We start from the raw sequence: 25,650 nt of genomic DNA on the forward strand, positions 1-25,650 counted from the left end.
CTTCAGTCCACCAAAAGAACCAGTCTGCCTACAGTTGAAGAGATAGAGGGAAGAAAAGAGTAGAGAAAGGGCATTTGCTCAGAAAAGCAAAACTATTTTCAGAATCTAACATCTAGCTTTTTGATGAAGTCATGATTTTTTTCAGTCATTTCTCTCTACCTCCTCATGAGTACTATTATATTGTCCATGTCCCTCCAGGGCCCAGGGACTCTGAAAGTAAGAGGGTCCTGAGAGAAGAGAAATAGGCAAGTAAGTAAGAGGGTAAGTGGCAGACCCTGAGGCTGTGAGCTGGATCTAGAGCCTGCCCCACAATTGATTTGGGAGGTCCAGATATCCCAGAAAAAGCCCTACAGAAGCTATGAAAGAATGTGATATCTGAAACCTGTAATGCAGAAAGAACCTTACAGAGAAATGGCTGATAGAATTTCTGCCATATTTTGATGCTGTTAATACTATCTCCCACATGGTTCCCAGGACTACTGAGTCAGGAGAAGCTTACAGAGGACTCAAACCACTTCTTAAATGCCCTAGACCAGAAGTGACTTTTGTCACTTCCACTTGGAGTTCATGGTCCTAAAGTGGAATTCAATTGCCTCACCCTAACTACAGAAGAAACTTGAGAAGGAGAAATGTGCACATGCAACCTTTTGAGAATTCTACTGTCTCTGCCACTCACCCATTGTTAGGATGAGAAAACTGAGGTACAATGGGATTAATAAACCCACTCAGTGTCCCAGAGCTGGTAACTGGTAAAAGCTAGACTCAAACTGAGACTGCCTGGCCCCAGCACCTGTCTTTTTGACCACAACACTAGTGTTATAGTTCCACATGGGAGATATACTGAGATCCAGAGATTGCCTTGTGCGCTGATCCTCCTGTCCCCATTCTATCCTCAAAAGTGACTGCCTCTTCTGCTTGAGTAATAGGATATTTTTTACTTCATAATATTTAGCTTACTATGGCCAGTCTTATTTCCTCCTCTCCATAAAATAAGAGTTAATCCTGAGCAAGGATTCATCACCAGTGCATCTGCCAGGAAGAGCAAGACCCACCTCACAGAAGCCAGGCTTTCCCCTCCAGCCTATCAGAGTGTTCTAGCTGTCTCTGGCAGTCTTGGCGGTGGCTTAGAGCAGAGGTATTTTTTCCCCCTGGTTCAATGGATGTTGAGGGGAGAAAAGTGCTGGGAAATTTGGGCCAGGATACTAGACATTCCTTGTTTCCTAATGACCCCGCAAAATGGCTCTAGAGGAAAACTAACAGAACAAGACACTACCTATGACAATCGTGCTTATCCAGTACAACACCAGTATCAAACCAGAGTCTACATCCCTGGACCAGGCACTCTACACACTTTACATTGTGCAAAACTTTCAAAGATTTCATGGGATAAATCTTACTGACAACCACTGACTTGTCTATCTTTGAGATGTTAGAAGAGATAAATTGCTGCCACGGACCGTCTTATAAGTGGCTGTGCCAGGATTTAAGCTCAAGACTTTGAGGTTCCAAAGACCGTACATCTTGCTAGCACACTAAGCTATTTCTCTCAGAATCCTAAGTTAATAAAAGCAGCCAACATTGATTATGCCAAGCACTGTGCTATGTATATTTCATGAATTATTTCATCTAATACTAACACTGACAACCACAAAGAGAAACCATAGGAGAGAGGTGTCACCATTAGCACTCCCATTTCACAGATAAGGAAACTGAAGTGTAGGAAAAGGATGTCCAAAAAGGTCAGAGAAAGGATAAGAGGCAGGCCTGACGCTTAAGCCCAAATCTCTCTGCCTCCAAGCCCAGGCTTTCTTAAAATGTATTTGTCTTTTCAGTTCAGTTCAGTCACTCAGTCATGTCCGACTGTTTGCAACCCCATGAATCGCAGCACACCAGGCCTCCCTGTCCATCACCAACTCCCGGAGTTCACTCAGACTCATGTCCATCGAGTCAGTGATGCCATCCAGCCATCTCATCCTCTGTCGTTCCCTTCTCCTCCTGCCCCCAATCCCTCCCAGCATCAGAGTCTTTTCCAATGAGTCAACTCTTCACATGAGGTGGCCAAAGTACTGAAGTTTTAGCATTAACATCATTCCTTCCAAAGAAATCCCAGGGCTGATCTCCTTCAGAATGGACTGGTTGGATCTCCTTGCAGTTTTATTGGAGGATAATTACCTTACAATGTTGTGGTGGTTTCTGCCATACTTCAACGTGAATCAGTCACAATTATATCATATATATATACATATATATATATATCCCTTCCATCTTGAGCCTTACTCCCCCTGCCCCTAACCAAGCACAGGTTTGACTACTAGGTGATGCTGCCACCTGGCTCTCACTTAAATGAGATCACTGGGGACATAAGACCGGGAAAGGGGAGCCTGTTTCACAGAGAACTTGTGAAAGTGCTCCATTTGGCTTTATTTGTTCATTCAAACCACAAGGCAGGCCCATAATAACTGGAAATTACATAATATACTTTGTTTTTCTAGCTGGCTTTCTCTCTATGAGGGCTTATGATTGCTTTTTGCCCTGTTACATGTGAGAATCTCCTCCCCCTTTTGAATTAATCCATTCCTGCCAAGTTCTCCACCCCAGCTGTAGTCAGGAACCAAGTTCGGTTGTATAAACACAGAGAGAACTGAACTCGCAAAGTCCCCATCCAAGACACAGCCCGAGCATTTCCTAGACAGTGCCAGGTAAGGGACTGCTTCTTTGTGTGTCTGTGTGTGTTCGTCTGCCACGAGGCAGTAAAGTATATACAGAGCCCTGAAAGTGAAATCTAAAGCCCCAGTTTCAAATTCTAGCAATGCCACTTACAGACCTGGGGCAAGTTTCTTCTCTGACAGTTCATTTCCTCTGTTGCAAAGTGAGGATGGTAAAACTGAGAGAAGGGGATCAGAGGAAATACATGGTATGCCCAGCACCATGACTGGTATACAGATGATTGATTTAATGTTAGATATTTGAATGCGGTAGGCTGTGGGAGGAGGGTGCTGACAGGTGTAAAAAAGACCTAGAAGTTAAAACATTGAGAAAAGAGCTCCATTATGTGAAAGTTTGTTCACATCACTTAAGGTGAATGCCTTTTATTAACAGCATATTTTTTCAATATTTAACTTGGGAGGGATTGGCTTCAGTATTTTCTGGGAGTTAGAAGACACCTCAACACTTATTAAGCCCTTATTCTGTATCAGACATAGCACTGGGAAATTGACTATATTGATTATCTCACTAATCCTTATGAAAGTATGGTGAGTATTTTTACTCAGTGTACATAGCGAGTATTATTACTATGCCCTCCAAGTCTGGAGACATAAATGATGGCCAAGATCATTCACCTGGTACCAAGTGGAGCCAAACCCGGCTCTGTAATGCTGGGATCCTCTATAATGCACTAAAAATGTTGCCTCATAAAATGAATAGCTTTTTCAGTCCAAATGATTGTGAAATCAAAGTTCTGGTGTAAGAACTCATCAAGGCACTCTGAACAAGTCATATGAGGTTAAGTTCCATTTTAACTGAATTACCTCTTTAAAGACCTCATTTTAACTGAATTACCTCTTTTAAGATTCTGTCTTAAATATAGTCACATGCTGAGGCACTGAGTGTTAGGACTTGAACACATAAATTTTGAGGGGGCACCATTCAGCCCATATTAAAGGGTTAATTTCCTCATTATTTCTCTTTCTGTTGTCTTGGTTTTAGCCACTTATTAAGGGGTTGTATGGATTGTCCTTGAGTATTTTAAGGACAATCCTGTGGCCATGTAAACACCTATGTATAAAATTAGCAACTGAGTCTGGTGTTCTTGCTCCAGTGGGTTCATGCGTGTGAAAAGAGGTATGTGTTGGAAAAAAATGGAAGGAAGAGCAGGATTTTAGAACTATCTCTGCCACTAAATTTGCCTTGCAACTTTGCGGCAACCCCTATCCGTCTTGGAATCTGTCCCTATGGCAAAGATTTTAAGCTCAGTTCAGTTCAGTTCAGTCGCTCAGTCATGTCCGACTCTTTGTGACACCATGGACTCATGGAACTCTCCAGGCCAGAATACTGGAATGGGTAGCCTTTCCCTTCTCCAGGGGATTGTCCCAATCCAGGGATTGAACCCAGGTCTCCTGCATTGCAGGCAGATTCACAGGCAGATTTGGGCTTTCCTGCTATCTCAGTTTGTAAGGAATCTGCCTGCAATGCAGGAGACCTCGGTTAGATTCCTGGGTTAGGAAGATCCCTTGCAGAATGAATTGGCAACCCACTCCAGTATTCTGGCCTGGAGAATCACATGGACAGAGGAGCCTGCTGGGCTACAGCCCAAGGGGTCGCAAGAGGCGAACATGACTGAGCGACTAAACCACCACCATTGATTTATATTTTATTGATACAATGAAACTTTAAAATAAATGTAAATGAGATAACAGCTTTGAGGTAAACTCTTTTCTATTTTAGAAAAATCTGTTTAAAATAATCTTTCCAGATATTTGGTAACTTAAAATTCTAAAGTTGGGCTAATTTAAGTTAAATGATAAAAGTTTATTGAGTAACTAGACAATTTCATTAATGAGATATTGAGGTATAAATTACTAAAGAGAAAAACTAAAAGTATTTAGGAATATTAATGAAAATGCTTGATGTCACCCCAAGATGTTTTCTATAAGAAAACAAATGCTTTTAGAAATTATCACTGCTGTTTATGCTCACCAACCTATAGAATTCCAATGTAAAAAACAGTTCATAATTACTTACTTCTTATCTTTTACTAAAAATTAAGGTTTTAAGAGTTGAAATTTATAATTTACATATGTAGTTAAAGCTATTAGAAATAATACAGTAACATTTTAGTATACAGTAGGAAATAAAATGTGTGTTTTCAGTAAAGAAGGTATGAGGAATAAAATTGCATTTTATTGAGAAAAAAGAAGGAATGAGCTTGTTGATTTTATTTGTATAAAAAATGAGACTAGATACAGAAAGTGATGAGAGACTGTGAAAAGGAATTCTGAGGAGGAAAAAGTTTTATGCATAGTCAAGGTTCACTAAATTTAGATTGAAGTTAAATAAATGGATTTGGCTAAGTAGGCTAATAAGAAACTGGAATTTGATTTCTCTTTTACTTTGGTTAAGTAAATAAGCATTGTTTCAGTGACCTATGATCCTGTTGTGTTTTAAATATTTGTTGACATTTCTAACAAACATCTCAAATATCAAAATCTAACTAAAGCTCTTTAGCCTCCTGCTGACTCTGGGATGCTTTGAAGAAAAACCTCTGAGACATCTCAGAGAGGAATGTTAAACTAAGTTTATTTGTCATTCAGAAGATTTGGCAAGTGATTGAAAGTGAGCTTTACCTTGCTTCCTTTAATTAACAATAATCTTCTGATGTTCTGTCTATCTATCCTTTGTTGCAAAACTTTAACCTGTTTCCTCCTCTCACTTCCTTGGAGCAGTTCTCTCAGAGTCACTTGAGATGCTGTCTCCTGGGACTGAAGTCCTAAAAATTCCCACTGAATAAAACATAACTCTCAACTTTTAGTTTGTGACTATTTTTTAAGTCAATACTCTTCTCTGCAGACAGTAGCAGGGTTCTGAGGGCAGCACCAAAATTAATTGGGGCTAGGTTATTACAAGTGGAATATGGAATCATGTTTTATTGATTTCTTTCATGGATCTATCATCAAACAGTATTATCTTGTTGCTGTAACTGGGGGGGAGAGGGCTTAATTATTTGCAGGGATAAACTGCTTAAACCTCAAAGCTATTTGTGAAGTGGCTTTCTGCTCATAGTCAGAAGTTCTTGCTTAAGCCAATTTCCACCATCAAACTTCAAAAAGCATCCTAGTAAATGAGCATTCTATCCCCATATCAGAAGCATTTGTTGGAACTGGAGTGGCAAAAAATTTTTATTTCATAGGTCAAATGATCATTGGTAATAAGTACCTGAACGCTGTCCTGGGGAAGACCTTGAGGCCAGATCCCTGTTTAGTAAGGAGAATGCTGTGATATTAGCCTCCTCTGTCTGAGTATGGTGGTGCATATTTGTCAATATTCTTATAATATCAAGTGACAGAAACACAATCTCAGACAGGAAAAATTGTTGAGTCATAGAAATCAGGACAGGATATTAACAAGAGAAGGGTAGAGATGTAGACATGCCTCAGGAGCAATAGTTATGAACCAGAGACTTGCATGCCTCTAAGAGTCTCTCTACCCCTTATTTTCATATCCCTGAAAATTTTCAAGTTTTCTTCTCTTATGCAGAGCAGTTATCTCCACATTACAGGAATTATAGCCACTGACAATTTCCGAAGTGTGTATTTTCATGGCTTCCACTAAGGCTTTGGTAACACACGCACACACATAATTTTGGAGAGGGATTATGATTAGCCCAGTTTGTATTTTAAAAAATATATATCATAGGAAATGATTGACCAATCAAATTTGGATGTGGTGGGATCATCTAAAACTATGACAGTTTTCATGAGAACCACATATTTGGGCTCAGTAGGAAGAGATTTTTCCCTAGCAAGGATAGCATGACATACAGGACTTTGAAAATACTGTTTCTACCAAAAAAGGGTGGCCACATGGCCTCCATTCCTGGGGTTTAAAAGAGAAGGAGAAGACCCTCAGGAATATGTGCCTATCTCATCTAGTAGTTATAACCCCTCCTCATAATTTTTGCCTTGTGATTCTTCATTCAGGAAGAGAAATTCCCAGCTAAGTCAGTTTAGCTATGCCTTCAAATTTCAGTGAGCTGTTAGTTGTGCCTTCCAAATTCCAGTGAACTGAAACAAAGCTATTACTCTAGTAATTAGCCAGCAACGTGCCTTCATTTTGTGGAATGAATTTCTGCTCCAATGACCAACATATTAGCCATCTCTTCTCAAGGCAGGTAGTGACCTGAGAATTCTGTGTCTGTTTCCTGAGGACTGCTCCACTATGCAAAGGCTGATGAAGTTTCGAGTCCTGTGGGGCATCCACATGTCCTGCCCTGGCTTCCACCATGCCCCTCAGCACCTGCGCTGCCAACCTTTATCAGGAGCTGGAACCCTAAGATGGAATGAATATGACAGACCTGAGGAATTTAACTTTGCAGGTGATGTACTGGACCACTGGACTCAAATGGAGAAGGTAAGGAGGCCTCTGTGTTGGGTGCGAGAAAAGGATTCACCTCCTTCTCCTAATAGGAAGAGGGGCACAGAACTAAAAGGGCTTCTGACTAAGTTTACAATTTTCATGGGAAAAGCTTATGTTTGGGGTTTCATTTCTCAGCCTGGACACTTCCTCTATTCTCTAAGTCCCAGTGGCTTTATCTGTGAAATGAGGATAATCTCATTTAAGAAACAAGATAGCAGGTGAAAGTATCTGGTACTCAGTCAGGTAATCATGACCAAATGTCAAGTTCTAATCACAAGTCAGCAAGTTGATGTTGGTCTGAATTCTCATCTTCAACTAATGAGACTGTGAGTCTAAGTAGAATTCATTTCATAAAGCGTGGGCTTGACTTTAGGTTACACCCAGAGGGAGGGTGTAACCTTGATTGTGCACATGACCATCTGACACATGTAACTAAATCATGTTGTCTATCTTCCTATGAGGATGGCAGGTATAGCTGGAGTCCTCCCTATCAACTACCTATTTGAACGTGGCTTTAGGGTATATCCAGAGAAATCCATCCCAGTGGTCTCTGCAAAAAAATGCACATTCTTGGTTTCTCTTTTCCCAAGAGAGGCACAGTGGTGACACTAGGACTTGGGTAGACAATGGGGGGTGTTTCAGCTACAAGGTTCCAGCTGGCATTTTCCACATTGTGAAAGCCCACTCAACACTGTATTTGTTCAGAAGAATTCACAGGATACGGAGTTAAAGAGTTGATGTATTTTTAATTTACTGTGAGCATACATTCATACTGAAAGGTTAAGGCTGCAAAGGTTAAGGCTACTGTGAGTGATGCTGGGACTTGTGATCTCTGGAGGAGAGGATTTCGATCCAGGGCTGGAGATGAGGCTTGATCACTCAGAACTTTCTGTGCGGCAAAGTTTTATTAAAGTGTAAAAGAGATAAAGAAAGCTTCTGGCGTCGATATCAGAAGGGGTCAGAAAAGATAACCCCTTGCTAGTTTTTACAAGGCATTATATACCTGTTAGCAAGCTGCTAACCTAATAAAAGAAATGCCTCAAGACTGAGAGTTATGGTTACTGAGAGACTTACTGAGAGAGATAAGACCCCTCTCCCACAACATGCATTTTGAGATAGAATGGCAAAAGGGGAGTCATCGCCAGCCATAAAACAATTGACATGAATCTTGAAGAAAGGCAGATTTCCAAGCAAATACATAGTTTCATTAATGTAGCTTAAGAAAACCATTTCCATAAGAAAAATGCATTGGTTTGCTGAGCCATTAGCAGCTCAAGGTTACCTTCAGACAGAGCCAAGTGTGCTCATGACAACACAGGATTAGAAGAGGAGAAAAGCCTGCAACTTGCAGTTTATTTCCTCCTGTTGCTTGGGGAGCTCTGGCCTTTCTACCTGACTGTTAAACCTCTCAATATGTTAGTATTCAGAACTTATATGCCTTTTATGGGGACTTTTATCCTACCTCCATCTTTTTCCTTTTTCTGAATTTCCAAAAAACTCCAAGGAAAATAGAGCCCTCACTTTTGGAGAGCCCTTTTGTTTATGTGCTATGCCAAGCACTTTGTGCTTATTATTCTGATAAAATGGACACTTTAATCATCCCCATTTTTGAGATGAGGAAACTGAGGTTGCAATTGTTCAAAAACCTACAGAATTTGCTTATCTAATAAGTGGAGGATCAGGATTTGAGTTCAGACTGTCTGAATCTATAAGCCACTCTTTAACCTGGTCTCATGAGATGATGATGTCAAAACATCTCTGCTTTCAGACTACAAACACTTTCATCACTGCCCAGATCAAAAATCTGGTTAAGATCTTTTGAATCACAAGATGGGCTAGAAATGTCATAGTTTTTATTCTACATTTATCTTCATAAATTCCTTGTTAGTTCACACATCAACCCATGGAGATTATCACCATGTAAATATTTGCCCAGAGAATGCCCCACCTTTGTTGGGTTTTATATTGTCAACTCGGAGAAGGCAATGGCACCCCACTCCAGTACTCTTGCCTGGAAAATCCCGTGGATGGAGGAGCCTGGTAGGCTGCAGTCCATGGGGTCGCGAAGAGTAGGACACGACTGAGAGACTTCACTTTCACTTTTCACTTTCCTGCATTGGAGAAGGAAATAGCAACCCACTCCAGTGTTCTTGCCTGGAGAATCCCAGGTATGGGGGAGCCTGGTGGGCTGCCGTTTATGGGGTCGCACAGAGTCGGACACGACTGAAGCGATTTAGCAGCAGCAGCAGCATATTGTCAACTAAAAAAATACACACAACCTTAAAGTTGGGAGTTAGGTTTTATTTGGTGGGAATGTTAGGACTCAAGCCCAGGAGACAGTATCTCAGGTGACCCTGAAAGAGCTGGCTTCAAGGAGGCAGGCGAGGAGCCAGGCTATATACAAGTTTGCATATGTCTGAATAAATTTGCATGAGTTTGAATATGAAAAACACTGTTAATTAAGAAAAAACTAAATCTCTCACATGAAGAGATTTAGCAATCTTCTATGTGTCCAGGCTTGCTGGAATCATTTCTTTTATATGCATCTAGCTCTCTGGGGCCAATCCTATTTTCTTTATTGTTAACATACAAATTTCTTGTTTACCACAAGAGATGGTGAACGTGACAGATGGCTGTCTCTCACATCCCCCAGCTCCTCGGCGCTTACCAGGAAGGAAGTATCTGACGGCTTCCAAATAGATGGCTTTGTTTCACTGGGGCTCCTAAATTTGCATTTGAAAAAGGCTTGTTTACTAGAAGACCACAGAGAAGAAAATAATTCATTTTACAGTCCCTCCCTGTGGTCAGAAGTTAAACCTTATTGGGAGACATTTCATGACCATTGTTTCTTGTTGTCCCATGGTGCTTGGAGGCTCATCTCAGATCAGATGAAAGTTCTTTATTGATATGTCACTCCAGGTGTTAATTTCCAGACTAGGCCCATTGATGGATAATAAATGGATCTGGATCGTCTATCTTCTAACCTAATAGGATCCAGGAGATATTTCCCTTGTTGCTTCTTCTTATACCTAGACTCATACTATTACAATTATTTTAAGTTATAAATGTGGTCTATTTCTTCAAGATATTTATCTGTCTTTAATTTGGCCAGGGGCCTGGTTATACATCTTGTAACACAAGAGACAACAATCTTATCAAATAAACAAATTACAAGCAATACAGCTAATAATGTTAGTTACCTGTAGATAGTTAAACCATAAGCTTCCAGAACTGAAATGTTGCTGTTAAGCCATAAAAGACACCAGGATTCTTGGCCTCCAAATGAGAAGAATTCAATCCAGGGCCAGTGATGAGGCTTGATCACTCAGAGCTTTTGTGTAATAAAGCTTTATTAATGTATAAAAGAGATAGAGAAAGCTTCCGACATAGACATCAGAAGGGGGCAGAAAGGGTGCCCCCTGCTAGTCTTTAGCCGGATGTTATATAGCTACTAGAAGTCTGCTAATTAGAGAAAGGAAATGTCTCAGAATTCAAAGACTGGCACCAGGCCCCTCACCCACAACATGCTTTTTGACCTAACATTGGCACAAGATGAGTCGTCCCAGGCCATAAAACAATTGACATGAATCTTGAAGAAAGGCAGATTTCTAAGCAAAGACATAGTCTCATTAACATAGTTTAAGAGATTATTTGCATGAGTAAAACATACACATTTGTTTGAGTCTTAGGTGGAACCAACTTGAAGAAAGACAGAGTCTAGGGTAAACACATAGTTCATTAACATAGCTTAAGAAAAACTTATCCATAAGAAAAATGCATTGGTTAGCTACAGGTTTGAGAAACCTTAGGTTAACTTTGAGAAAAGTTAAGTTCAGGTGGAACCAGGTGTCACCATGGCAACACAGAATTTTAAAAGAAACCTCCTTCTAAATTTGTAGAGAGAAGGGAAAAAAATCTGACATTTGTAGTTTGTTTCTTCCTGCCACTTAAGAGAGAGATTAAAAAATATCTGACACTTGCAGCCTATTTCTTCCATTTGGGGCCTCTAGACTTCCTGCCTGTTACCCTTTCAGAACCAAATTATCTTCCTAAAAGATCACAAATCTAGGAAGTGGATCATCTAAGGCAGCAATCTGATTTTTCATATGAGTTATTAAATGTGTAACATTAGAGGACTGTGGTATATAAACACAACAGTTAGTTTGAATTATAGCACAGTTGCCCCCTTGAGATGCTGTAAGGATATCAAGGGCCATATGTTATTGCAATTCAGCTTTTCATATCATAAAGACCTCAGAATTAGGCTGGTTGCTATCATATAAGGCCTTTTGAGTGAATTTTGTCAAGGCTTTAATGTGAGAAATAATATTTTCCAATCTTATTGAAGGCCCAAAAGTAGCTGCTAAGTTATCATATCAGTGAAGTACACATCTCTTGGTCCATCAGGCTCATATTGATGGTAAATTTGCTGGAGTCACATCTAAGTTTGTTTGTACAAAACTAGCCTTGAGCCCAAGGGAATCCTAAAGTTCACCTTCCTAGCCATCTCAGCAGAAGCCAAGGCCATAGACTGGACCCACAAAGCCATTGAGTCCCATTAGGAGCCAGCCAGTATATTTCTGGTCTCTGACCCAATCTGTTCCATACTAAGTTAAATTTCAGAAACAAGTTTAGAATGTCTTGTCAATACTTTGATTAAACACTTGCAATAATATGTCTCCTTTAAGTAATACAGGATCATATAGTCCTTTATCCAGTCTCATTGGTCTCCGGGTAAGGGAGACAATGATGTTTGCCAAAAGAAGTGGATCTGATGCTGAGAAGAACCAATGGAAGAACCTTAGGCCAAGGAAGAAGCATCTGTTATTTTAGCCAATTGAGTTTTAATTGTTCCATTTGTTTTTTCCACTAACCCAGAAGACTAGGGGTGATAAGCACAATGGAATTCTGCATAATCAGCCAAATTTCCTAAACAATTTGTCCAGTAAAACTGGTCCTTCTGCCACTATGCAGTTTAAAAGGTATTATCCAGAAGAGAATCACTCATTCTAAAATCACTGTTTCTAAATTTCGCTACCGATTGTGCCATGGCCCTTCTGCATGGTTAAAGATTTGAGTACAGCATAATTAGGAAACTTCAGTTCAGTGCAGTCGCTCAGTCGTGTCTGACTCTTTGCTACCCCATGAATCGCAGCACGCCAGACCTCCCTGTCCATCACCAACTCCCGGAGTTCACTCAGACTCACGTCCATCGAGTCAGTGATGCCATCCAGCCATCTCATCCTCTGTCGTCCCCTTCTCCTCCTGCCCCCAGTCCCTCCCAGCATCAGAGTCTTTTCCAATGAGTCAACTCTTCGCATGAGGTGGCCAAAGTACTGGAGTTTCAGCTTTAGCATCAGTCCTTCCAAAGAGATCCCAGGGCTGATCTCCTTCAGAATGGACTGGTTGGATCTCCTTGCAGTCCAAGGGACTCTCAAGAGTCTTCTCCAACACCACTGGGTATTTCTGTAACATATAACATTTTAGTATAATCACTAGAATTATGACTGATAACATTATATCAGGATGTATCAGATGTAAGGGAGTCCATAAAATTTTTGGAATATCCATATTAGTGACATTTATCTATACACTGTAGCCTAAAGTTCATTGTTAATCACTTGACAATGTTTTTCAATCAAAAATACCAAAGAAGTTAGCTTAACATTCATCTCTGAGGTTCCTCAGAAAAATTTCTTTGAAGAATTCATCCCAGAGTCAGCTAGAGGCTAAAAAGCATAGTTATATTTTGATTTGGGGAAATTTGTTAGAAATATAAAAAATATTTTAAAACACAGGATCACAGATCACTGAAACAATACCTATTCACTTAACGAAGGTCACAAAGAAAATAAATATAGAACATTTAAGGGCACAGAAACTCACACAACCTGTTATCAAAAGGAACATTTATAACAGGGATAAAATTTCCAGTCTTGCATTAGCTCACTGAACAAGACAATTTACTTTTGTCAGGGGAATGGGTAATTTCCTCAGTTCTGTCTTGTCACAACAAAAATTTGAAATGACAGACGTTATATCCCTCGGCGCATCACAGCTCTCGGACAGTCCTTGTGACAGCTCTCGGCTCTCAGACAGACCATACTATACCTCTTGGTTCTCAGACAGACACTATTATAGCTCTTGGACAGATCAGTGTTACAGCTCCATGTAACAGCTCAGTTTTATTTAGAAAATAAAAGGAAAATACATCCTCGAGGTGTGAGGGCATGCCGACCCAAAAGACGTGAAGAGGAGAGAGAGAGAGAGACAGGGAGGGAGGGAGGGAGGGAGAAAAAGAGATAGAGAGCCTGCATGAGCGACGGAGAAAGACCTCCGGCTCTTTGGCTCCTCTTTTTATGTATTTTTTCCTCCCCCTGAGCCTGACCTGTGTAAACTGAGCTAGCAGAAGTGCTATTTGTTCTACCTGAGGTCCTCACTCTGGTCCTTGGACCTTCCTTTGTTCTATTTTCACGGGCTTTTCCCTTCCTTGTCTTTTAGCCACCACCATTCTGGACTCCTTTTTCCTATTCTAACTACCTAACGTTCCCCCCTCAAGAGATGGAAGGCCCAATTCTTTGGGAATAGGGGCTTTGAGGTCTTTCTGGCTACTTCTTACTGAAATGGGACAGCGAGAGGCATTGAGCCTCCCCCTCTTGCTAGTCTCAGGCCGCAGAGTCCTTATAGTGGTGTCCATCTATGGATGAGTGTTATTTTCTATGGTCACTTGTAGTTTTATATATCCTTGCTTGAACTGGCACTGCATGTTGTAGTTTGTTGACCTGGGCAGAGACAAACGGGTTAGACAATTGATAATATATGGAGCAATCATAAGCAGCATCAATATGGCATAACAAGGACTAGTAGGGGCATTAGCCAACTCCAAATTCCCTTTGCCAGGATGGCTCAAGTCCCTCCTTGTTCAGGGATCAGAAGATCTATCTTCTGTCTGTTTTGGAGTACAACCCCTGCCAAGCTGTGTTGGCTCTTTAGAGTTATCCCGAGAAATATTCACAGAAACTAGATTTTGGGGGTGTTCATTGGAATGGCACTCATTTGTTGTTCTGAATAGGTATCTGAGATCTCCCAGGGCTCACAGGTATATTGAGTGTCTTCCTCTTTTTTCTTCCACAGCTTGACTTATGAGTAGTGAATCCAGGGGTCATGTCCTGGTACCTTAACTGGTGTGAGGGTAGAAAGTATTAACCAGGTAGGGGCCCTCCCACATGGGCTGGAGTTGAGCCTTTGGGGACCCATCTTTCCAGACTTTAATTAGGGCTTGAGTCCCTGGAGCATATAGTGGTGACCCCTTAGAATCTTTTGGGTACTGGTTCACACCCCACAAGAGTATATCCTGTTGGAATTGCCCAATGGCCATGTATGAAAGTGGAGGGTCTGAGCCTCTGGATCTAGGAAGAGGTCATTGACATAAACAAAAGGTCTCCCATATAGCATCTCATAAGGACTAAGACCAACCTGTTTTTTAGGGGTAATCCAGGTGCAGAGGAGAGCTATTGGTAAAGCTTCCTTCCATCCCAGGGAAGTCTCCTGGGTTATCTGTTTTATCCCTGATTTTAAGAATTGGGTGGCTCTTTCTACTTTTCCTGAAGACTGAGGCCTCCAGGCAGAATGGAGATAATAAGTAATATCCAATGCTTTAGAGACCCCTAACGTGCTTTTGAACTGTGGTGTTGGAGAAGACTCTTGAGAGTCCCTTGGACTGCAAGGAGATACAACCAGTCCATTCTAAAGGAGATCAATCCTGGGTGTTCATTGGAAGGACTGATGCTGAAGCTGAAACTCCAATACTTTGCCCACCTCATGCAAAGAGTTGACTCATTGGAAAAGACCCTGATGCTGGGAGGGATTGGGGGCAGGAGGAAAAGGGGATGACGGAGGATGAGATGGCTGGATGGCATCACCGACTCTATGGACATGAGTTTGAGTGAACTCCAGGAGTTGGGGATGGACAGGGAGGCCTGGCATGCTGTGATTCATGGGGTCACAGAGTCAGACAAGACTGAGCGACTGAACTGAACTGAACTGAACTGAACTGAACTGAACTGGGTGACCTTAGAAGTAAATGATGTCCCATTGTCACTTTGTAATGACCTGAGTAGACCAAATCTCGGAATGATTTCATGGAGCAGTTTTTTTGTTTTTGTTTTATTTTTAACCACCTCCTCAGCCTTCTTGGTCTGGGTGGGAAAGACTTCAATCCATCCTGTGAATGTATCTATCATGACTAATAGGTATTTATACCCTTGAGAAACTGGCATCTGGGTGAACTCCATCTGCCAGTCCTTTCCTGGGTAAGTCCCACATCATTGGACAGGCTGGGCCAGCTGGGGTCTTTGAGCTCCTTGGGGGTTGTTTAAACGGCAAGTGGAACAAGAGGTGACCACTTGCCTTATAGTCATTTGGAAGTCTATTCCTCTGAAGGACCTCTCTAGTAATCTCTGGAGGGCCTTTTCCCCTAAATGAGTGGTGGCATGTAAGAAGTTAACCAACTTCCACTGGAGGTTCACAGGCAGAAAAAGGAGTCCCTCCTTTTGGAGCCACCCCATATGATCTTCTTGAAAGCCCTCATTCTTAGCTTTAAGAGTCTCACCTTCAGTATATGAAGGAGTTTCTGGCAAATTAGTCTGTAGAACTAAGGTGGCAATCCCTATTAGGTCATTGTTCTGTAATACTGCTCTCTCAGCTGCCTGATCAGCTGCTTGGTTCCCTCGTGCCACTTCTGTGCTCCCTTTTTGGTGTCCTTAACAGTGGGAGACTGAAACCTCAGCAGGCAGATGGACTGCCTCCAAGAGTCTAAGGATTTGATCACCATATTTCACTGGGGATCCTTGGGTGGTCAAGTGGCCCCTTTCTTTCCAAATAGCAGCATGTGCATGTAGCACCAGAAAGGCAGACTTGGAGTCAGTGTAAATGGCTACTCTCTTTCCTTTTCCCAGCTCTAAAGCTTGAGTCAGGGCTATGAGCTCAGCTAATTGGGCTGAAGTACCTGGTGGCAAAGGCTTAGCCTCTGTGGTCTCAAAATTGGAGACTACTGCATATTCAGCTCTTCTTTTTCCATCCAAGACAAAGCTGCTTCCATCAGTGTACCAGATTTCCTCAGGATTGGTCAGAGGATCTTCCAATAATCCTTCTCGGGTTTTTTTCCAGTGGTCCACGGTTTCTAGGCAAGAATGAAAGGGGAGAGAGCCCTCAAGGGTAGGCAGGAGGCTGGCTGGGTTAAGAACCTCACAAGGGGATATAGTGAGGCCTGGATTTTTCCATCAGCACTACTTGATACTTGAGGATTCTTTGATCAGACATCCATAAATGGCCTCTCCCATTTAGGAGTTGTTTCACTTGGTGGCTGGTAAAAAATTAGTTTGAACCCAAAAGAGAGTTTTAAAGCACCTTCTGTCATGATTGCAATAGCTGCAAGATTTCGAAGGCAGGGAGGCCAGCCTCGGGTGGTTGGGCTGAGTCTCTTGGATAAGTGAGCTACAGCCTGGGGCTCAGATCCCAACCTTTGAGTTAACACTCCCAAGGCTATTCCCTCTCTTTCATGGACAGAAAGTTGGAATGCTCTTTCAGGGTCTGGCAATATCAAGGCGGGTGCTTGATAGCTGTGAAAAGAAGAGAAGTAAACAGCAAAGGAGAAAAGGAAAGATATAAGCATCTGAATGCAGAGTTCCAAAGAATAGCAAGAAGAGACAAGAAAGCCTTCTTCAGCGATCAATGCAAAGAAATCGAGGAAAACAACAGAATGGGAAAGACAAGAGATCTCTTCAAGAAAATTAGAGATACTAAGGGAACATTTCATGCAAAGATGGTCTCAATAAAGGACAGAAATGGTATGGACCTAACAGAAGCAGAAGATATTAAGAAGAGGTGGCAAGAATACACGGAAAAACTGTACAAAAAAGATCTTCATGACCTGGATAATCACGATGGTGTGATCACTCATCTAGAGCCAGACATCCTGGAATGTGAAGTCAAGTGGGCCTTAGAAAGCATCACTACAAACAAATCTAGTGGAGGTGATGGAATTCCAGTTGAGCTATTTCAAATCCTGAAAGATGATGATGTGAAAGTGCTGCACTCAATATGCCAGCAAGTTTGGAAAACTCAGCAGTGGCCACAGGACTGGAAAAGGTCAGTTTTCATTCCAATCCCAAAGAAAGGCAATGCCAAATAATGCTCAAACTACCGCACAATTGCACTCATCTCACATGCTAGTAAAGTAATGCTCAAAATTCTCCAAGCCAGGCTTCAACAATACGTGAACCGTGAACTTCCTGATGTTCAAGCTAGTTTTAGAAAAGGCAGAGGAACCAGAGATCAAATTGCCAACATCCTCTGGATCCCGGAAAAAGCAAGAGAATTCCAGAAAAACATCTATTTCTGCTTTATTGACTATGCCAAAGCCTTTGACTGTGTGGATCACAACGAACTGTGGAAAATTCTTCAAGAGATGGGAATACCAGACCACCTAACCTGCCTCTTGAGAAATCTGTATGCAGGTCAGGAAGCAACAGCTAGAACTGGACATGGGACAACAGACTGGTTCCAAATAGGAAAAGGAGTGCATCAAGGCTGTATACCGTCACCCTGCTTATTTAACTTCTATGCCGAGTACATCATGAGAAATGCTGGACTGGAAGAAACACAGCTGGAATCAAGATTGCCAGGAGAAATATCAATAACCTCAGATATGCAGATGACACCACCCTTATGGCAGAAAGTGAAGAGGACTAAAGAGCCTCTTGATGAATGTGAAAGAGGAGCGTGAAAAAGTTGGCTTAAAGCTCAACATTCAGAAAATGAAGATCGTGGCATCCGGTTCCATCACTTCATGGGAAATTGATGGGGAAACAGTGGAAACAGTGGCTGACTTTATTTTTGAGGGGCTCCAAAATCACTGCAGATGGTGACTGCAGTCATGAAATTAAAAGATGCTTACTCCTTGGAAGAAAACTTATGAGCAACCTAGATAGCATATTCAAAAGCAGAGACATTACTTTGCCGACTAAGGTCCGTCTAGTCAAGGCTATGGTTTTTCCAGTAGTCATATATGGATGTGAAAGTTGGACTGTGAAGAAGGCTGAGTGCCGAAGAATTGATGCTTTTGAATTGTGGTGTTGGAGAAGACTCTTGAGAGTCCCTTGGACTGCAAGGAGATCCAACCAGTCCATTCTGAAGGAGATCAGCCCTGGGATTTCTTTGGAAGGAGTGATGCTAAAGCTGAAACTCCAGTACTTTGGCCACCTCATGCGAAGAATTGACTCATTGGAAAAGAATTTGATGCTGGGAGGGATTGGGGGCAGGAGGAGAAGGGGACGACAGAGGATGAGATGGCTGGATGGCATCACTGACTCGATGGACATGAGTCTGAGTGAACTCCGGGAGTTGGTGATGGACAGGGAGGCCTGGCGTGCTGCAATTCATGGAGTGGCAAAGAATGGGACACGACTGAGTGTCTGAGCTGAACTGAACTTAGTGTAACCTCTGCCTTCTTTTGGGTTCCCCACATGAGTGGGATTGAATCATACTGTCGCTTTAAGCTTTCATATAAGGGCTGGGCAATTAGACCATACATTGGGTGTCCAGATTCTACAATACCCAGTTAGCCCCAGGAAAGCTCCCAATTGTTTTCGAGTCGTGTGGGAGGGCAACTGGAGGATTCCATGTACCGGATCAGAGAACAGCCCCCTGGACCCGTGTGTAATCTGAACTCCCAGGTAAGTGACCTTTTTCTCGACTATCTGTGCCTTAGCACGAGAGACTTTATATCACCTCTCTGCCAAAAAGCTTAGCACCTGAATTGCACATTGTTGGGCATTTTTCTCATCTGGAGAGCAGATTAGTAGGTCATCTATATATTGAGAAGGGAACGACAGAGGATGAGCTGGTTAGATGGCATCACCGACTCAATGGACACGGGTTTGGGTAGACTCTGGCAGTTGGTGATGGACAGGGAGGCCTGGCGTGCTGGGGTCACAAACAGTTGGACATGACTGACCGACTGAACTGAACTGAACTGAACTACATGTTGTACTGTTTTCCCATTAGATCCCATGTCCAGATCTAGGAGATCCCGGCTAAGGGCCTGTCCAAACAGGTGGGGGCTATGTCTGAACCCCTGAGGTAATACTGTCCAAGTTATCTGTTGCTTTCTTTCTTCTGGGGCCTCCCACTCAAAGACAAAAAGATATTGGGATCCTTTAGCCAGTGGTATGCAAAAGAATGCATCTTTGAAATCCAAGACTGTAAATCACTTGGCACTGGATGGGCTTTTCCCCCAAGATTACATAGGTATTGGGTACTGTGGGATGGAGGCGAACTACAGCTTCACTTATGATCCAGAGATCATGAACCATTCACCAGATTCCATCCTTTTTCTTTACTGAGAGGATTGGAGCGTTACACAGCAAATTGGTGGGGACCAATAGCTCACAAGCAAGGAATGTGTTTATTAAAGGCTGTAGTCCCTCCCGAGCCTCTCTTCTGAGGGGATATTGTTTCTGGTTAGGAAACTGAGTGGGATCTTGGAGGACAATAATGACCGGTTCAGCTTGGTGGGCTTGTCCAGGAGTCCCCTAGTCCCACACCTTGGGGTTAATTTTGTCCTCCCAGAGTTTTTAGTCCGTCTCTATTGGAGAAGGTGTAATGGGTTCTTCAGTAGTAACCAGAAGCTGTAGGGCTCTAGGAGCTGAAAAGCTTCCCATCACAAGGGTGGTCCCCAATTTAGTGAGTATCTCTCTTCCCAATAAGGGAGTAGGACACTTGGGGACCACCAGAAAACTGGTGGGGAAATAGTTGTCTGTCCCAGCAACAAAGAAGCTCTCGGGTGAATCTTTTAGTTGTTTTTCCTATAGCACCCAAAATGGTACAGGTTTGGGAGGAGAAGGCTCCAGAGTAGGTGATCAAGACAGAGTAGGTAGCCCCAGTGTCAACCAAGAAATTCTCGGACCTACCTGCCACATCCAGTTGCACCCCTGGCTCCAGCCCCATGATGGTTATCTGTGACAGGTGGGCTGGCTGGAGCGGGCCACTTAAGTCCTCTTGAACCATCGTGAGGGTAGGCTTGGCGCTTGACCTTGAGGCTCTTGGATCCCGAGGGCAGAGTGCTGCCTAATGTCCCAGTTGATGGCAATTATAGCAAGCTGTTTAAGGAGACTTGTCACAGTTTGGACAATCTTTGGCCCAATGTCCCGCCTGTCTACAGATTAGGCATTTGCTCGTGCCTTGCCCTTTAAGGACTTGGGGTTTGCCGTACGGCTTCCCTGGAAGATGGCCAGCATCTGGGCATGCCTTGTCTCTTTCCTTTTCTCCCTCTCCTGGGCCTTGGCCTCCTTCTCCTGTTCTCTGTTATAAAAGGTATTAGGAGTTGCCTCGACCATCTCATCTAAAGAGGAAGTAGGGGCCTGCTGCTGTAGTTGTTGTAACTTTATTCTGATATCTGATGTACATTGGGACAGGAAATTGTCCTTTAAAACCACCTGTCCCTCCTAAGAGTCCAAGTCCAGATTGGTAAAATTTTGGAGGGCCTATTTTAGCCTTTCCAGAAAGGCAATGGGGTTCTCATTGGGCTCCTGAGTTACTGCTGAGAAGGGGCACAGTCCCACAAGTAATAGGCTTCCTTCTATTTCCATGTGGACTTCCTTAGGGGTGAGTCTTTCTGAAGCTTATCCTACCCAGTACTGTTGCAACCTGAGAATCAGGCGTCCCCAGGTCAGGGTGCAGATCCCCAGGCAGGCTGAGGCATGACAGCCTCCTGGAGATCAAATCTCCGGGCAGGTTGAGGTAGGTCAGCCCAATTCCCGAGAACTGGGTCCCTGGGCAGGTCGAGGCGTGACGACCTTCTGGGACCCCTGGCCTGGCCGGATCCCTGAGCAGGTTGAGGCATGACAAACTTTCAAGGACCAGATCCCTAGGCAGGTCAAGGGAGGTCAAGGTAGTCCATGACTGGAGTTGGGCGTCCCCAAGGTCTCCTGCGTGACCAGTGGTGGATAGGATTCAGTTCAGTTCAGTTCAGTTCAGTTGCTCAGTCGTGTCCGACTCTGCAACCCCATGAATTGCAGCACGCTAGGCCTCCCTGTCCATCACCAACTCCCGGAGTTCACTCAGACTCATGTCCATCGAGTCAGTGATGCCATTAAGGGGTTGTAATTTTAACTCATTGCCAGTTTGTTCACCGCAGATGGGAACAGATATCATGTTGTAAAGCAATCCAAGCCTGTGCCCTGAGACTGGGAACCTGGTAAAGCGGTCATAAGCTTTATCCTTTTACTGCTCTAAGGGATTGTAAGTCACTGATTTCCTCCCCTAGTTCTCCATAAGATCAGGTTAGGGTGACTCCAATGGTAAACATTTCATCGTCATAGGCCCACTTTAGGTAATAACAGAAGCAATGACAAAGGAGTGGGTTATCTGGCCCTATTAGGGGCATTAAAGTGTTTTAATAACAGGCTGGATGGAGCAATGTTGCCTACAGGGTGGCAGGGTCCTGGTTGTAGGAGTTAGCAAGTGTCTCAAGAACAAATTGGTAAGAGACAACAGATTAGATGTTCTATAAAAGTGGAGTGGAGATTTGCTCCCAGGATCTAAGGGTTCTAAGGGTTTTGGCCCAAGCGGCCTGCAGGGCCAACTCCCAAAGTGCCAAATATTATCCCCAGAAACCAATTGCCTTTGAAGGGATGCCAACTGATAGACTTCTGGCAGACACTGTGTGCCTGTCGTCTGCCCTAGTGGGTTCACTGAGAGATGCTGATGTTACACATGTTGTAGGAAACATGGAAGATGAAGGCCTGAATATCTAAAGGGATTGGCTATTCCACAGTATTTCCCTCCCAAGGGCCAGCTATTTTCTGATTGTCCCGCCGGAAGACTGTAGAGGCAACATTGGGGGCCTGGACGGGGCTCAGGAAGAGAGTGTGAAACAGGAGGGAAGGGGGCAGAGCACAACTTTTGAAAGAATAACACAGCACAAAGGCATGCTGTTGCTGTTGCTGTTGCTGTTGCTGTTAAGTCGCTCCAGTCGTGTCCGACTCTGTGCAATCCCATCGACGGAAGCCCACCAGGCTCCCCCGTCCCTGGGATTCTCCAGGCAAGAACAATGGGGTGGGTTGCCATTTCCTTCTCCAACGCATGAAAGTGAAAAGTGAAAGGGAAGTCTCTCAGTCGTGTCCAACTCTTTGTGACCCCACAGACTGCAGCCTATCCAGCTCCTCTGTCCATGGGATTTTCTAGGCAAGAGTACTGGAGTGGGGTGCCATTGCCTTCTCCAGCACAAAGGTATAACATAAACCAATTAAAATCAGTTGGGTCCGAGATGACAAGTTTGATTCCAGGAAACCTTAATCTCTGATCTGTAAGCTAAATGATACACCCAGATATGACAGGACTGCTCCAAGGCACTGTCAAAGAGACAGAGTAGGTGGTTCCCCAATGGTTGAAATGATCCTGCCACTCCTTAGCATATGAAGTCACCACCCCACTCGCAAAACCTAGCCAGACCACATTCCATGACACCCTGCAGAATGTGCTTCTCTCTGAATCCTAGCAAATCCACCTTTTTACCTATCACTGTTTCTCACACTTAATTCTTGCAATGAGACATCAGAGCCTGAGCTTCACTAGGTCCTGAAGCCAGGCATCATGGGTTTTGGCTGGGCTCAAGTCCCAGGAGAGACGAGCTGAAGGACAGGAGGAAAAAGCAGTGGGCAAAATGTGCCAAGGAATCCTCTTCATAGCCTGCCAGAAAATCTGCTAAATACCTGACTTGTGCTCAGAGTTTTCATTGGCCTGGTCCTTGGCACAAAGATTAAGGACAGAAGAACCCCCACCAGTTTGGGCAACAGCTACTGGGGCTCAGCAGATAGTGCCTTTGGGACATACCGAGAAGTAACTTCTCCAGAGTCCCTCAGTTTTGCCCATGGCCGCGCTCCTGTTTGCCAGGCGTTCAAGGAAACAAGAAATGAGAGATTGTAAAGGAATTAAAATTTCATTAGGCATATGTCCCTCCACCCATAAGAGCGAGGACCTCCTAACTAAACCGGAGGTCTTCTCAAAGCTGAGACTGAGCCGCATGAGCTTTCTGCTGAGTTAGTTTTTCACTGCCCCAGTTTCCAGCACGATGGGCTTCTTGTCACTTTCCCTGTGCTGGGTTCCACCGTGGGAGCTTTTGCTTTCATCCAAGTAAAATTAACCAGCTCAATTTTCCTTTTTCCTCACTAAATTGTAATTCCACTTTTCATATCTTCTTTATTGAAAACTTATCTTTCCTACTGTATTCTGAAAAGTTACAGTATTATTTCTAATAGCCTTAATTTCAAATTTAAATTAGAATGCTCAACTCTTGAAACCTTAATTTTAATAAAACTAAGAAGTAAGCAATTATGCACTGTCTTTACATTGGCATTTTATAAGTTGGTGAGCTTAAACATCAATAATAATTTTTAAAACATTTCTTTTTATAGAAAACATCTTAGGTAATACCATTTTCATTCATATTTTCAAATACCTTTAATTTTTCTATCTAGTAACTAATGTCTCAGTATTTTTTAAATAAAATTTCGTCACATGGCTTAAATCAGCACAGATTTAGAATCTTGTTACCAAACAACTGGAAAGATCATTTTAAGTAAACATTTCTAAAATATGATTACTTTAAAACTTTTATCCCAAAGTTTTTAATCTCATTTACATTTACCTTGAATCTTCATCACATCCAGTTATTTTCTGGCAAGAGATTAGTAAGGTCTTTATTAAACCTAGGTAACATAGAGTATTATATTTAATTTTGATGACTCCTGGTGATTTAGTCACTAAGTCTTGTCCAACTCTTGTGACCCCATGGACTGTAGCCTGCCAGGCTCCTCTGTCCATGGAATTCTCCAGGCAAGAACATTGGAATGGGTTGCAGATTCTTTACTGACTGAGCTATAAGGGAAGGCCATGACATCTATATTAATTTAGATCCACAAACTTAAACATTAATATCAGGTATCAGCTTAACAGTGAATATTTTCCAGTTCACCTGAACCTGAAAGCCATCTTGGCCAGTTTTCTTTAAATGTAGTGATTTTTATTAAAATTAGGTAGAGTTCTTTATAAATTCAATTCTAATGATACTTTTTAGAAGTAGAGATATCTCATATGTATAATGTATATACAAACATAAGCAAATTGGAGATCTCATGGCTTTGTTGCAGGAAGGGGGACACCTTCCAGGGCCTGAAACTGGGCTCTTGTCTAACACTCGAAAATGAATTGTCCAAGGAGACACATGTGCTGACAAAGCAAGAGATTTTATTGGGAAAGGGCACCTGGGTGGAGAACAGTAAGGTAAGGGAACCCAGGAGAACAGCTCTGTCACATGGCTTGCAGTCTCGGGTTTTATGGTGATGGGGTTAGTTTCCGGGTAATATTTAGCCAATCATTCTGACTCAGAGTCATTCCCAGCGGTGCACGCGTTGTTCAGTCAAGATGGATGCCAGAGAGAAGGATTCTGAGAGGTGGTCAGACAAGTGGTGTCTCCTTTTGACCTTTTCCAAACTCTTCTGGTTGGTGGAGGCTTATTAGTTCTGTGTTCCTTACTAGGACCTCCTGTCATAAAACAACTCATGCAAATGGTTACTATAGTGCCTGGCTAGGATGGGTGGTTTTAATCAGTGTGCTTCCCCTAACAGCTTTACTAAAAGCTTAAATATGAACCTGAGAACCCATTTTGATTCCTGGGCCTGCAAGATCTGGTAGGGAAGGGATAGGCTACCCACTGCAGTATTCTTGGGCTTCCCACGTAGCTCAGCTGGTAAGGAGTCCACCTGTAATGCAGGAGTCCTGGGTTCTGTCCTTGGGTTGGCAAGATCCCCTGGAGAAAGGAAGGGCTACACACTCCATTATTCTGGCCTGGAGAATTCCATGGACTGTGTGGTCCATGAGGTCGCAAAGAGTTAGACACGACTGAGCAACTTTCACTCACTAGATATGAACCAGGAAGTACAATATTGATGTAAAGTCGCTAGTTAACAAACAGTTGGAATACCATAAAGTTGCTTGTTCAGATGATTATGGCTTACTGTCTGTAAATTTTGGCTGAGGGAACATTCTTAGCAGTTTTGATTTAAAACTGCCACTCCCCCCTCCCCCCCCCCCCCCCCCCCCCCCCCCCCCCCCCCGCTCTTTTTTAGGTTTCCCAGGTCTTGCCTGTTTAATTAGGCTTAGTCTCAGCTCCTAAAGGCCTGTATTCATATTCTGGCTTAGACATTTGTGAGACAAAGGCAGTTGCTAAATTTTTCAAAAACAGTTTTGTCACCTAAAGTTACTAAAATCAGTGGCAAGATTTTTAATCAAACTGAAATTTAATTTACAAAATTCTGTTTTGTAACTTTAGAGTTTTAATCTATCATGTTTTCAAAGATTTGTACAAGGCATTTAGCAAAGACCTTTCTGAGTTTATAAATTAAACCAAAGCAAAATCACTATTTTTTAAATTAATCTTTGTATGTTAGTTCCCCG

General features: G+C 42.7%; 1 protein-coding gene across 3 annotated transcripts in view; it reads left to right on the forward strand.

The window, feature by feature from the left end:
- ACSM1 (acyl-CoA synthetase medium-chain family member 1) overlaps window positions 2,593-25,650 on the forward strand; it is a 64,092-nt gene continuing 41,034 nt past the window's right edge. Inside the window, exons 1-2 of one of the 3 annotated variants that reach the window (XM_005697556.3) lie at window positions 2,593-2,699; window positions 6,925-7,128. In XM_005697556.3, coding sequence (XP_005697613.1) covers window positions 6,937-7,128 — 192 coding nt within the window. In that variant the 5' untranslated portion in view covers window positions 2,593-2,699; window positions 6,925-6,936. Of the gene's footprint in view, window positions 2,700-6,885; window positions 7,129-25,650 lie in introns of all 3 variants that reach the window. The other 2 variants (XM_005697557.3, XM_018040945.1) reach the window with 2 other exon arrangements.

Source organism: Capra hircus, chromosome 25, assembly GCF_001704415.2.
Source record: "Capra hircus breed San Clemente chromosome 25, ASM170441v1, whole genome shotgun sequence".
NCBI classification, from domain to species: Eukaryota; Metazoa; Chordata; class Mammalia; order Artiodactyla; family Bovidae; genus Capra; species Capra hircus.